Below are 12,618 nucleotides of genomic sequence, written 5' to 3' on the forward strand. Positions count from 1 at the left end.
ACCTCAGTGTTTAATGACAAGTGTGTAGCCCCAAACTCAACGTACGTTGTTACTACTTCAAGTTTGGGTTTTATGATTTTTACTTAGATGTGTAACGGGTTTAAAAATAAAAAATAGGTTTTGAGTGTTTACCTTGTTAATTGGGCTGAAATATTTTGCTTTGCCTATTGGAATACAGACCGTTTGCCTTGGACATGTGAACAGTTTTAATTGTTAACTTCCCATTAAATTAGTGGATTGTAATTAAATATTTTTTCCGTTTTCTCATTGGGAAGAAACACAATGCATGACTTGAAGCTATTTTTTCTTAATTGAAAAAAGACATGTCTTCGAAAGGTTTGTCTTTCTCTCTTCCTGTCCCTTTCTTTGTCTCAATCTCTTTCAAAAAGATGGTTAGGGAAAAGAAAAAAGACAAGGTTAAAGTAGTTGAAGTGAATAAACAGAATTTCTATCATTAGGTTCACGTTGATGTGAAAACTCGTGCGTCGTCGTATTGTGATGTGAAGTCGCTTTGTGAGCTAAAAGCTCTAAAGCTTGCTAGGGAGGGGTCAGGGGTTTGCATTGAGCTTCTCCCTTATACTAGTGAGGCAAGGGTCTGCGAAAGGAGGGGTGATTGGGAGTATTTCTATATGTATACTCCTTGTTTTACTGAGTTGCATGTGAAATTCACCTTTTCTAACTTTGAGTGCAAAGTCTTGACGCAGTTAAACTATGCTACATCGCAATTGCACCGTAATTCCTGGGTGTTTCTGCATGCGTATGAGTGCTTGATGGAATTTCTTGAGTTTTCCTGTTCTCTTAATGTTTTCTTTTCTTTATTTTAATCAAAGGGGGTGTGGAAAGGCCTTTGAGTTTTTCTTAGTAGTTTCTCCAGATGTTCTGTTTTTCTTTTGTACAAGTCTTCATTTAAGAACTTCAAGTCTTTATTTGTAAAGGTTCGATCTTTGGAAATCAAATATCCTTTTTATTTAGACGATGAACTAATAGAGAAGTATACTCTATATTGGTGTTCGGAGAGAATGCAAATTCTTGAGGCTGATGAGAGGAGTGAGGAGGAAGACATTTTTCTACACTTTCTCATAGAAAATTTTGCTGTTGGCGAACGCTTATCCATTCCGGATATGCTACATTTTGAGAAGGAAAATGATAAAGAGGGTTTGAAAACATATATAGGCAATCATAGTCATGTGTTTTTGGTTTTGATGATTTCTAATTGCTAATGTTTTGTTGTTTCTTGTAGGCAGCCGAGTTCCTCATCTTAAAACTTCTCGCTCCAGTTCGATTTGAGTCGGAAAAGGTTGGTAGTGGTTCCAGGTTGGTTAAAGAAGCCGATGGGGACGCTTCTCATTCTGCTGCTTAGCATTCTGTTTCTTTAAAAAGGAGGAGGGATGAGTCGGACAAGTCTTTGGAAGTTATATCCGAGGAAGGTATGGAAGCTGTTATTGGTGAGAGGTCGGTTTTTAAGAGACAGAAGAAGCTGCACAGGTTTATTGACGGGGTGAACCCTCAATCTCTCTGGAGCGACCAGTTTCCTATTGATGAGCTGGCCGACCGAATTTCCCATTATCCTAGAGACATGCAGCTGACTCGGTGAACTAGCGTAGAAGGAATTGGAAAATTTATCTAGGTTAGCTAATTTTGATTTTTGTTATTTGTTTTATATCTGGACTTGTCATTGATTAGTTGTTATGTAGGTTGTGGCTTCGCGTCTGTTATGCATTGGTCGTGCGACCGAGTTGCTAGGAGCGGAGCAGTAGATTGCTACGAACAAGGTGCTTAGCTTGGAGAAGACCTTGAAGGAGAGGGACGATGTCATTGTTGACGTAACTGCAAAGATAAAAAGTGAGGAAGAGGAAATTGTTAAGCTTCAGGATCAAATCCGTCTTCTCCAGGCCGAGATTAAGAAGAATGAAAAGACAAAAGGTGAATGACATCTCGAATTCATGAGATGGAGGATAAGGGTCTTGAGATGTTTGCTGCGGGATTTGTTTGTGCTGTTAGCCAAATTGCTCTGTTTTCTCCCGAATTTGACGTTGGAAAGCTTGATGAGATGATGATTGTGATTGGTGGTCAGCTTGTGGAAGATGAGCCGGGCGAAGGTCATGCTGACAATATTCCTCCGCCCTCCTGAAGAATTTTGTTAATATTTTATAATTTTGAAATTTAGTATTGTGTTCATTTGGTACTGTTGTTTGGCAGCCGATGATTAAGATGATTATTTTTTGAAACTGTTTTTGTCGACGTGTTGTGCCAGTTTTGACTTTATGAATGCTCTGAATAGTTGCTGCATATCTATGAATGCGATATTCCAACTTATGTTTTGTTGGTTTGATGTTGTCAAAGGACAAATTTAGTATAGTAATCAGGAAGAAAAAGATGATTAGATTTTTGAATGTGAAAAAGACCTCTCGGTTGTTGAGAGGCGTGGGGTGGTCGGCCTCGTTAAAACTGCTGAGTAAAATCCTCCTCAAGGAAAAACCTTGTGACCAGGAAAAAGAGTATCTTCTCACTCCACTTTTTACAATAAGATGTTAAATATGATAGATCTTTAGAGATGAAATATTTCAAGTGTTGGGGAGAGCCATTCCTTCCATCGTTTCGAGGGAATATGCTCCTTTTCCGATGACTTTGGAAACTCGGAAAGGACCTTCCCAGTTAGCAGCTAGTTTTCCATGTCATGGTGGTTTCCAAACTTCTTCGATTTGCCTTAGCACTAAGTCTCCTTCTCTTAGAGTTCTCAGTCGTACTTTTTTGTTATATTGCTTTTGCATAGCTGCCTGCATGGCTCTTTGTCTGAGTTCTGTTAAGCATCGCTCCTCTCCTATTAGATCTAGCTCGGCTGATCTGGCTTTCGTGTTGGCCTGTTTGTCAAAGTGCTCAGTCCGAGTAGATCCTTGGCTGACTTCCATGGGAATCATGCAGTCTGTTCCGTAAACTAGTTGGAACGGATTTTCTTTTATCATGGACTGTGGTGTTGTGTTATAGCTCCACAGTACTTCTGGTATGAGTTCTGCCCAACGTCCTTTAGCATCTGTTAGATTTTTTTAATGCCTGTAAAATAACTTTGTTAGCCGCCTCCGGAAGCCCATTACTTTGTGGGTGCTCGGCAATGATGTTTGATATGCAGATCAGTTAAGTATGACTCAATTTTCTTATCTGTGAATTGCCTACCGTTATCGAAGACGATTTCTCTAGGTAAACCAAATCTACATATAATTGATTTCCAAATAAAATTTTGTACCTTTTTCGACGTTATTTTCGCAAGTGGTTTCGCTTCTATCCATTTTGTGGAGTAATCAATGGCTACCAAAAGGAACTTTACCTGTCCTGGTTAGACTGGTAACAGTCCGAGTATATCCATGTCCCATTTGTGAAATGGCCAGCTGACATCTGAGTTGTGTAACAATTCGACCAGGTTGCGAATGAGCGGTGCGCACTTTTGACATGCATCACACTTTTGTACCTTATTTCTGCAGTCTTCTCTTAGCTTCGGCCAGTAGTATCCTGCTCGTAGGATTGTTATGGCCAAGCTTCTACCTCTGGTGTGATGTCCACAGATACCATCATGGACTTTGGCAATGGCATTCGCTGTATCTTCTTAGCCAAGGCATTTTAGTAATGGCCTAGAGATGCCCCATTTGTATAGGTCAGTTCCCATCATGGTGTAATGGCTTGCTTTATGTCTGAATGACCTCGGATTTTCTTCCTCTGGTATTGCCCCAATTCTTAAATAGCAAAGTCTTCTTCCTGTGATATACTTAAAACAAATTTGATTTCTGAACTTGGTTCTATTAGTGTCAGGTGATATAATTTATCATGTGCATCAATTACCCTGTATGTAGCTAATTTAGATAAAATATCAGCCCTACAGTTTTGTTCTCTAGGTACATGTGATATTTCAAAATTTTGAAAATGTTGTATCATAACTTTTTTCCAAAGTTAGATACTTTTCTAGGAGTTAATCTCGTACCTGAAATTGACCGGTTACCTGTTGTACTACGAGGAGGGAGTCATAGTATACCTTTAGATTTTCTATTTCTATTTCTTTTGCCAACCGGAGGTCTGCTAAGAGTGCTTCATATTCGGCTTGGTTATTGGTTGCTTGAAATAGGAATTTGATTGACTGTTTGGCTTGGACTCCAGCGTTGTCCTTTAGCAGGATCCAAGCTCCACATCCACTTTCATTTGATGCACCATCTACATACAACTCCCATGTTTTGATTGGTTCTTCAAGGTCGTTGAATTCTGATACAAAGTTGGCAACTGCTTGTATTTTGGGAGATCCTTGTGATTCGTAAGAGAAGTCAAATTCCGAGAGCTCTATTGCCCATTTTGTAAGTCGCCCTGCTAGGTCTGGTTTGGATAATATTCTCGTCCGAACTATTATCCGATGTGTTTGAAAATAGTGTCATAGAGACCGAGCTATGATGACCAGGCTAAATGCTAATTTTTCAATGGTCGGGTACCTTGTTTTGGCATTTTGTAATACTTTACTCACAAAGTATACTAGGTGTTGTTCTTTCCCTGTTTCTGTTATAAGCATGGCGCTGACTGTTAGTTGAAATTGAAAGAAATACAAAAAAAGTGGTTTACCTTGTTGTGGCTTCTTGAGAATAGGGGGTGAATTGAGCAGATTTTTTAATTCGATGGAGGCTTTTTCACATACGTCTGTCCAGAGAAACTTTTTAGCCTTCCTTAAGGTGTTGAAGAAGTGATATGACTTGGCCGCTGTTGCAGGTAAGAATCGGGACAAAGCTGCTAGGCATCCTATAAGTTGCTGCACTTCTTTGATTGACCAAGGTGATTGCATACTTATCAAGGCATGACATTTGTCGGGTTTGGCTTTTATTTCCCTGTTTGTCAGTAAGAACCCAAAGAATTTGCCTCCATGTACTCCAAATGCACATTTTTCTGGGTTTAGCCTCATATTGTACTTTCGGAGTTGCTGAAATACTTCATTGAGATCGGCCTCATGTTGTTGTTCCAAGCTTGATTTGACCACCATGTCGTCAACCTATATTCCAATGTTCTAGCCGATTTGATCTTTGAAGACCTTGTCCATTAGTCTCTGACAGGTTGCTCCTGTATTTTTTAGCCCAAAAGGCATGACTTTATAGCAAAAATTACCTTGGTCCGTTTCAAATGCTGTTTTTTCTTCATCATTAGGGTGCATTTGTGTCTTATTATAAACAGAATAGGCATCCATGAAACTGAGCACTTGATATATCCTGAGATGTCGTCTACCAATCTGTTAATATTCAGTAGTGGGTAGGAATCCTTTGGACAGACCTTGTTTAGGTTAGTGAAGTCCACGCGCATACGCCACTTTCCCGAGCTTTTCTTAATCATTACGACATTTGCTAGCCACAATGAAAATGAGGTTCTCGGATAAAACCTGCATCAAGTAATTTTCTGTGTTTCTGCTATTGCTGCGCTTTTTCTTTCTGCACCTAAATTTAGTTTCTTTTGCCTTATAGGTCGGGCGTTAGGATTGACTACTAGCTTGTGGCATATGAAGTTCGGATCAATCTCTGGCATGTCGGCTGGCATCCATGCAAACAAGTCGATGTTGCACTTTAATGTCTCAATCAGATTTTATTTTGTACCTGCAGAGAAGATGGAGCCGATGTTAGTAATTTGGTATGGATTCCCAAGTTGTACCTTTTCTAAGTCGTCCGTTGGGGCTGGGCAGTTATTGCTTTCTCTCGGATCTAGCTCAGTCAAAGTTGGAATGCTTTCCGAGTTGTAAATGTAATGGATCCTTGTAATAGTCTCGTTTGCGGTGACTTTTAAACCCGCATTATAACATTGCCTAGCTTCCTTGAGGTCTACGTGGACTGTTGTTATTACGTTATCCTGCACAGCAAACTTAACACAAATGTGAATAGTAGAGATAATAACTCTGAAAGAATTAAGGGACGGACGTCCCAAAATGACATTATAAGGGTTTGCACAATCTACTACTAAGAATTGAATATCAAGGGTTTTTGAGTTCGGAGACTCGCCCAACGTTGTTCTCAACCATACATAACCTGATACGGGGACCTTTTTCCCAGAGAAGCCTACCAATTCTCCGAGTCGTGGTTGTAGTGCTTTGTCGTTGAGTTGCATCTTCTTGAAGGTGGAATAGAATAAGACATCGACACTACTCCCTGGATCGAGCAGAACATTTTTTACTGTTAATTCTCCCATTTGTATTAAGATTACTACTAGGTCTTCCAGATTTGGGCATTGCGACTTTAGGTCGGATGCGCCGAAAGTGATTTGGGCTGCTGTTGCTGAGGTTTGAGTCCGTTGCCGAGACCCATCTATTGCCATCATGGTTCTATAATTCCTTTTCTCGCTGTGCTGGTTGCTCCTCCTCCTACAAAACCGCCTAAGATGTAGTTTATTACTCCGTTAGATGCAGGAGTTTCAACTGGTCCATACCAGGCTCCCTTTTCTTTCTGGTCTGAGCTCTAGCTTGACTTGTTAGTGTCCCTTGCTTCTTTCTGCCTTCTGGAAGTTACGTATTTATCCAATAGGCCTTGTCTTGCTAGCCTCTCTAATAAGTCTTTGGATACTACACATTCGTCAGTGGTGTGGCCGTATTTCTGGTGAAATGCGCAATGCTTGCTCCTATCTACATACTTTTGATCCTGGTATGTCCGTGCTTTGCTTGGTGGTTTGATTAGTTTATTGTGTAGTATTTCTTTGATGATGTCCTCTCTTTTGGTGTTGAACTTGGTGTATGAGTAGAACTTTGGTGTTAATTTGAAAGGCTTTTTGAGATCTTTGTTTTGAGATTTGGTAGGTTTTTCCTCCTCCTTACGAGGCAATAGTCTTTTGTTTCTCTGAGCTTCATGTAATTCTTCGATTTCAATTTGCCCAGTTGCTTTTTCTCTGAACTCCTCCAATGTCTTCGGTTTTGCGACGGTTATTGCTTCCTGGAATTTCCCGGGTCGAAGGCCATTTTTTATTGTGTGCAATTGTACTTTTGGGTTGAGGTCTGGGATTTTCATGGCTGCCGTTGTGAACCGTGTCATGTAGTCCTTCAAACTCTCATGTTGTCCTTGCTTGGTTGTACTGAGATAATCTGAATCTCGCACATAGCTTTTGGATGCTGCGAAGTGATTTATGAACAATTTGGCGAATTCTTCAAAGCTTGATATTGAACCTGCAGGTAAGTTAGAAAACCATAATAAAGCAGCTCCATCCAAAAAGGTTGGAAAAGATCGGCACAAGATGAGATCGGAGTCGCTATTGAGAAACATCATAGATTCGAATTTCGTGACATGGACTTTAGGATCTCCAATCTCCTTGTACGGCGTTAAAGTCATGGGAAGTGTAAAATTTTTAGGTATTTTAAAACTCATTATTTCTTCTGAGAAAGGGTTAGTTCGCCGTCTTCCTATCTTGGGAGGTATCTCCTCTGTCTTCGCATTTGATTCTGATTGACGTTCCTCGTGTTGATCGGTGTTTGCCTTCTTATCATCGTTCTTTTTTTCGTCATTGTTCTGTATTATTGCCAACAATTTGGCCATTCGTTGGTTTTCTGCTTGTAGAGCAGCATTAGCAGCCAAGAGTTCAGTATTGGTCTGATTGGCCTAGGGGGTCACTGAATGGTCCGTCATTCTTCAGCTTCTGAAAAGAAAAGAAAGTACAAGGCGGATATAGTAGCGTTAGGTCAAAAAACTAAAAGCGAGGCGGGGCCACACGGTGGGCGTCAAATATTCTGGCAAGGATACTCTTTTCGAGCTATACGTCAGTCTTGTGTTAATCTAGGAGATCCTGACAACTGGAACTAAACTGAGAATATTCTCGTGAACTCGGACCCAAGTGTGATACCTACAAAAAGGACTCCGACGCTCAAGTCAGTAATGAATCACTTATAAAAAATGAGTATATAATCAGTGGGTTATTTTTTTGATCTGCCGGCCCTAGTCGACCTTATGCTTGTTTTATAGATTTGATTGGTGTTGAATAGGTCGTTGGTTTGAGCTGTGATCTTCGTGGCTGATTTTTGGACAAGATCGTGGGGAGTGGTTTGTTAGGATAACGTTACGTTATTTTTTGAATGTGGGTTATCGTGTTGAAGTATAACGTGGTTCGTCCGATGTTAAAAAGATACCGTACAGTATTAAATAAAATTGAAAGTAATAAATTTTGGTAGTAATTTTTTATTAATATTTTTTTATTATCAAATATTTCTAAAAATATATTAAAATTCGGAAATGATAAATTATCAATATTTTTTCGTGTATTTTACCTTATATTTAAATTAATATTAATTAAATTTGTATGTTCTACTTTTATTAATTAAAAATATTCTCTTAATATTTTTCATTGAATTGAGTAACATTCGTGTACTTTAAAATTTTCATGATTAGTCAAATTAACTTTAAGATACTCTTAAGTAGGAAATCAATTTAGGTTTTTTTTTTGTGCCAATTAAATTATTGTTTAGCTAATAAAAGGATAAAAGCGAAAAAGAAAGGGAGAGAACAAGTCACTTAACATTAGTTGAAAATATTAATTTTTATTTTTTATTATAATTAATAAAATATTAATTTAATATTATCAAAATATTATATAATTAGTAAATATTATTATTTTTTGGTAAAAATTTAGCTAATAATAGTTTGTACCTATCATCCTATATATTTACCAGGAGTGTTAGGGAGCCAGTAAATTTTGTGATTTATAGCTATTAATTAGCTATTATTAGTATTTTTAATGGTATGAGATTATATCTAATAATATGAGATTATTCATTTTTCTTTTGTTGGTTAAGTGCTAGCCAAATTTTAATAAAAGTGCTATCCTTCTAGACTTTTTCTATATTTACTAAAATTTACACACATAAATTAACATAGTTAACACTTACATATCAAAATATGCACACATAAATTAATAAAAATTATTTGTTAAAGATAATTTAGTGTTTATGCTGGTTAAATTTATTAAAAATTGGTAGTTTTAAGATTTTTACTTAATATTATTATATAATATAATAATAAGGTGGTTGCTATAATGTTTAAAAGTGTTTGTTTAACTTATTAAAAAATATTAAAAATTAATATTTAATTTTAAAAGTATAAAAATAGATAATTATTAAATATTCAAATTTTGTCATAAGAAAAAGTTAGAAAAAAATTAGACATCAAATTATAGGCACTATAAATTCACCATTGAGTCATCGAAAATAGTATATAATGAAAAAAAGAAAATTTATAGCGGTGGATTTACATATATATTTGTTTACTTATAGCTATTACTTTTTTTAAAAAAATATAACTAATTTTGAAAAGTAACGAATACTTGGTTGCGTTGAATACATGGCAAGTAACTTAGCTTCAACTGAACTAACTTGGGTTGGTCGAGTGGTCAGCAACCCATTGACCAGCGACAGACTCTTAAATGGAGCTCAGATCTGCGACGAATTAATCTTTAACCTGTCGGGTTGGGGGATACCGTTTGGGTAAACCAAAAAAAAGGAACTTAGCTTCAACTGAAAAGACAAGGAATTTAATGTGTGCGGTGTATAGATCTTTTGAGTTTCTTATCTATTCATTTATAGTTAACACAGATATAGTACTTAAATAAGATGGTAGCATGAACTAACCATGAAGTTCTAAGCACAAACCAGGTCCAAAAGGTAGCAGTAGTCAAGTCAAGTACAAGCAGGCACCACAAAAAATAAATATGCAAATTCATTGTTCATGCAAGGGTGTTCAATGATAAAACAGAAGGGGATAAACGAGGTTTGGCGAAAACCTCAAGCGGTGTGGTTTTGATGATTGTGAGTCCATACTTAGCACTCATATCAACAGGAGCATCTGAGGGAGTTGTGATCTCAAATGCATGCAAAAATGCTGCTAACGCCAACTTCGTCATTTGAAGCCCAAATGTTATGCCAGGACACGACCTTCTTCCGCCACCAAACGGAAGAAGCTCGAAGTGCTGACCCTTCACATCCACATCCCTGTGCGTGCTTATGAACCTCTCCGGCTTGAATTCCAATGGGTTTAACCATACGCGAGGATCCCTGTGAAGCTTCCAAAGATTCAAGAACAATCGTGTGCCTTGTTTGATATGGTAACCCCCTAAGGTACAGTCCTCTGTGAATATACGAAGCCCTGATAGTGGCCCAGCCGGGTACAATCGCAGTGATTCTTTGACCACAGCTTCAAGGTATTTTAGTTTGTTAATATCTGATTCCTTCACTAGTCTCTCCTTGCCTACTTGCTCGTCTAGTTCATCTTGAACCTTCTTCAAAACGTGGCGATTATTCAGTAATAACGAAAGTGTCCATGTCATGGTAACTGTTGTTGTGTCCGTTGCCCCTGCAATTAGCGTCTGCAAAATGCAGCCATAACAATATAACATCACTATTTTTGAACATTCAACTATTGTCGCTACATAAATTAATTTAATATCTAGGGTTGGCCCCTAATTAATACAACTTAACTAAGTGTGGCTCTGCTAGCTTTTATAAAACGTAGAAGGGAATTATTCACAATAAAATTACACAGCATGATGAGAAAATAAAGCGTTAAGCACATGTTTATATCTACCAGCCATTCTTATTGTGTGAAAAAACGTAGCAGTAAAACAATATTAATCTAAGGTTGAAGGAACATACAACTATTTTCAAATATTAGGTAATTGAGTAACGATTTTCATGGGAATGGATCCTCTCAAAGTTAAAAAAAATTGAGAGAGTAAATTGTGATCTCTAATCCTTTATCGAGTTGTCTTTCTTATTTTTTCTGAGTTCCACTTATAAAATTAAGGATGAAATATCACACTTCACTCCATCAATTGTTAAAAAAAAAATTAAAAGGATTCATTTTCGATTTTAGCTCCTTGTTTCAGTGGGTGTAAATGGATAATCAACTTGGTTAATTTCATTTTATGTCATTGAATCAGTTTCAATCCCTTGAAGCAAACAAGCAAAGGTGATATTGGAAATAACAGAACAGAGCTAGGTAATAAATGCGTACCAAGCAAGTAGCTTTGTTGACAGTGTCAGCATCAAAGCCAGCAAGATCAACCCCATCAAGGACAGAAAGCAACACATCAAATAAAATCCTGTTCTGTTTTTGCCACTCCAGAGTCTCTGTTCTCTCGATGTTCTTCAATCCACTCACTAACTATCTCGTCCATTTCCTTAGCCGCCTTCTCCATCTCCTTTATTTTACCACCAAAATCAAACCACCTAAGAGCAGGAATCGCATCCCCAACAACCGTCACTCCAGTAAGACGAAAGAACTCCCTGAACGCCAACCGGATCCGCCTCACCTGCCGCTCATCGCCACCCTTCGCTGAGTACCTCTTCCCCGCAACCATCTTCAGAATCACGTTCAGGTTCATATCTCCCAGCCACTTATTCATCTCCAATAACAACCCTCTAGAGCCTTCTCTTTCCTCCAACCACGTTCTGTATATCTCTTTCATTGAATACCCCACCTCTGAATCTCTGATATCGCGAAGCAACTCGAACCGGCGAGTGGAGAGTAACTCCGAGGCTGTTATCTTTCGCATCTCGCGCCAGTAATTGTTGTAGGCACAGAAACCGAAATTGGCATAGTTTTGTCCTAGGATTTTTGCGGCGGTATATTTTGGACGAGAAGAAATTATGGCATCGTGCGTTGTGAATAACTCTTTGGCTAGCTCTAAAGAACTCACAACTATGGCAGGGTGCACGCCGATTCGTATTCTGAATATTGGTCCGTACTTATCTGCCATGGTTCCCAGGGTAACATAAGGTGGCTGATCCGAACCACTAAAGATTTTCAAGTGGCCGATTAGTGGCCAGCCGCCGGCCGCCTCCCGCGGTGGTTGTGGCTTGCAAGCATTGTCGTCACGTGCAGTTTTGATGAAGTACAAGTAGTATGATATGATTAGTATGCCAACAACTGCTGCTGCTACTGCTTCTTCATACTCAATCGTCATCATGATTCATAAGGTCAGATCCAACAGACAACATACAATTTGTCTTTGATTTTATCGATTTCTGTTGAAAAGCTTAATGTTAATTTATTTGTATGCAGCTGCCATTGATAAATCAGGTAGACACTAATGTATACTCTGTATACCAAGTTTAATAATAAGGAGGCCAGATAAAGACGCTTAAAACGTCTTTTTTTAAAGATATTTTTATGTTGTGTTTTAATTGGTTTCTGTATAATTTATTCGGTATTCCTCGTCACATATTATTAAATTCCTCAAAAGATTTTCTTTCCAAAAAACAATAAAAAAAACATTTAATTTGAACTAAAATAAAAAAGTAATAGATTAACTATTAAATTTTTTTAAAAGATTATTTACATAAAAAAATATATCACATTCATCAAAATATATATATAAAACAAATTTTTAAAATTTTTATAAATAAAAAAATAATTAATTTTTATTCGTATAATATATAAAACAATTACTATATTATTATTATATTATGATTAAAATTTACTAATTTAAATTTTATTTTTATTTTTAATATAAATATTAGAAATAAATAACTTTTTTATAACAAGATGTAATGTAACAAAATACATATAATATTAATTAGTTTTTAAAATTTTTTGAAAAGATGGTTTTTTCTAATAAAGTGTTATTAAAAGATTAACATTATAA

General features: G+C 37.2%; 1 protein-coding gene and 1 pseudogene across 1 annotated transcript; both read right to left on the reverse strand.

Moving 5' to 3' along the window:
- Positions 1 to 6,458: 6,458 nt before the first annotated feature.
- Positions 6,459 to 7,523, reverse strand: LOC112704919 (uncharacterized). The gene has a single exon (XM_025755782.1). It carries the CDS (start codon positions 7,521 to 7,523, stop codon positions 6,459 to 6,461), a length of 1,065 nt encoding a protein of 354 aa, XP_025611567.1.
- Positions 7,524 to 9,571: 2,048 nt separating this feature from the next.
- LOC112705792 (cytochrome P450 CYP82D47-like) lies at positions 9,572 to 12,132 on the reverse strand (annotated as a pseudogene).
- Positions 12,133 to 12,618: the final 486 nt, after the last annotated feature.

The sequence above is a fragment of the Arachis hypogaea genome, chromosome 8 (assembly GCF_003086295.3).
Source record: "Arachis hypogaea cultivar Tifrunner chromosome 8, arahy.Tifrunner.gnm2.J5K5, whole genome shotgun sequence".
In the NCBI taxonomy this organism is placed as follows: Eukaryota; Viridiplantae; Streptophyta; class Magnoliopsida; order Fabales; family Fabaceae; genus Arachis; species Arachis hypogaea.

What these genes read in the sequence shown, in the direction of transcription:
- LOC112704919 (XM_025755782.1), bottom strand. Translation starts at nt 7,523, where the DNA reads ATGGCCAAATTGTTGGCAATAATACAGAACAATGACGAAAAAAAGAAC.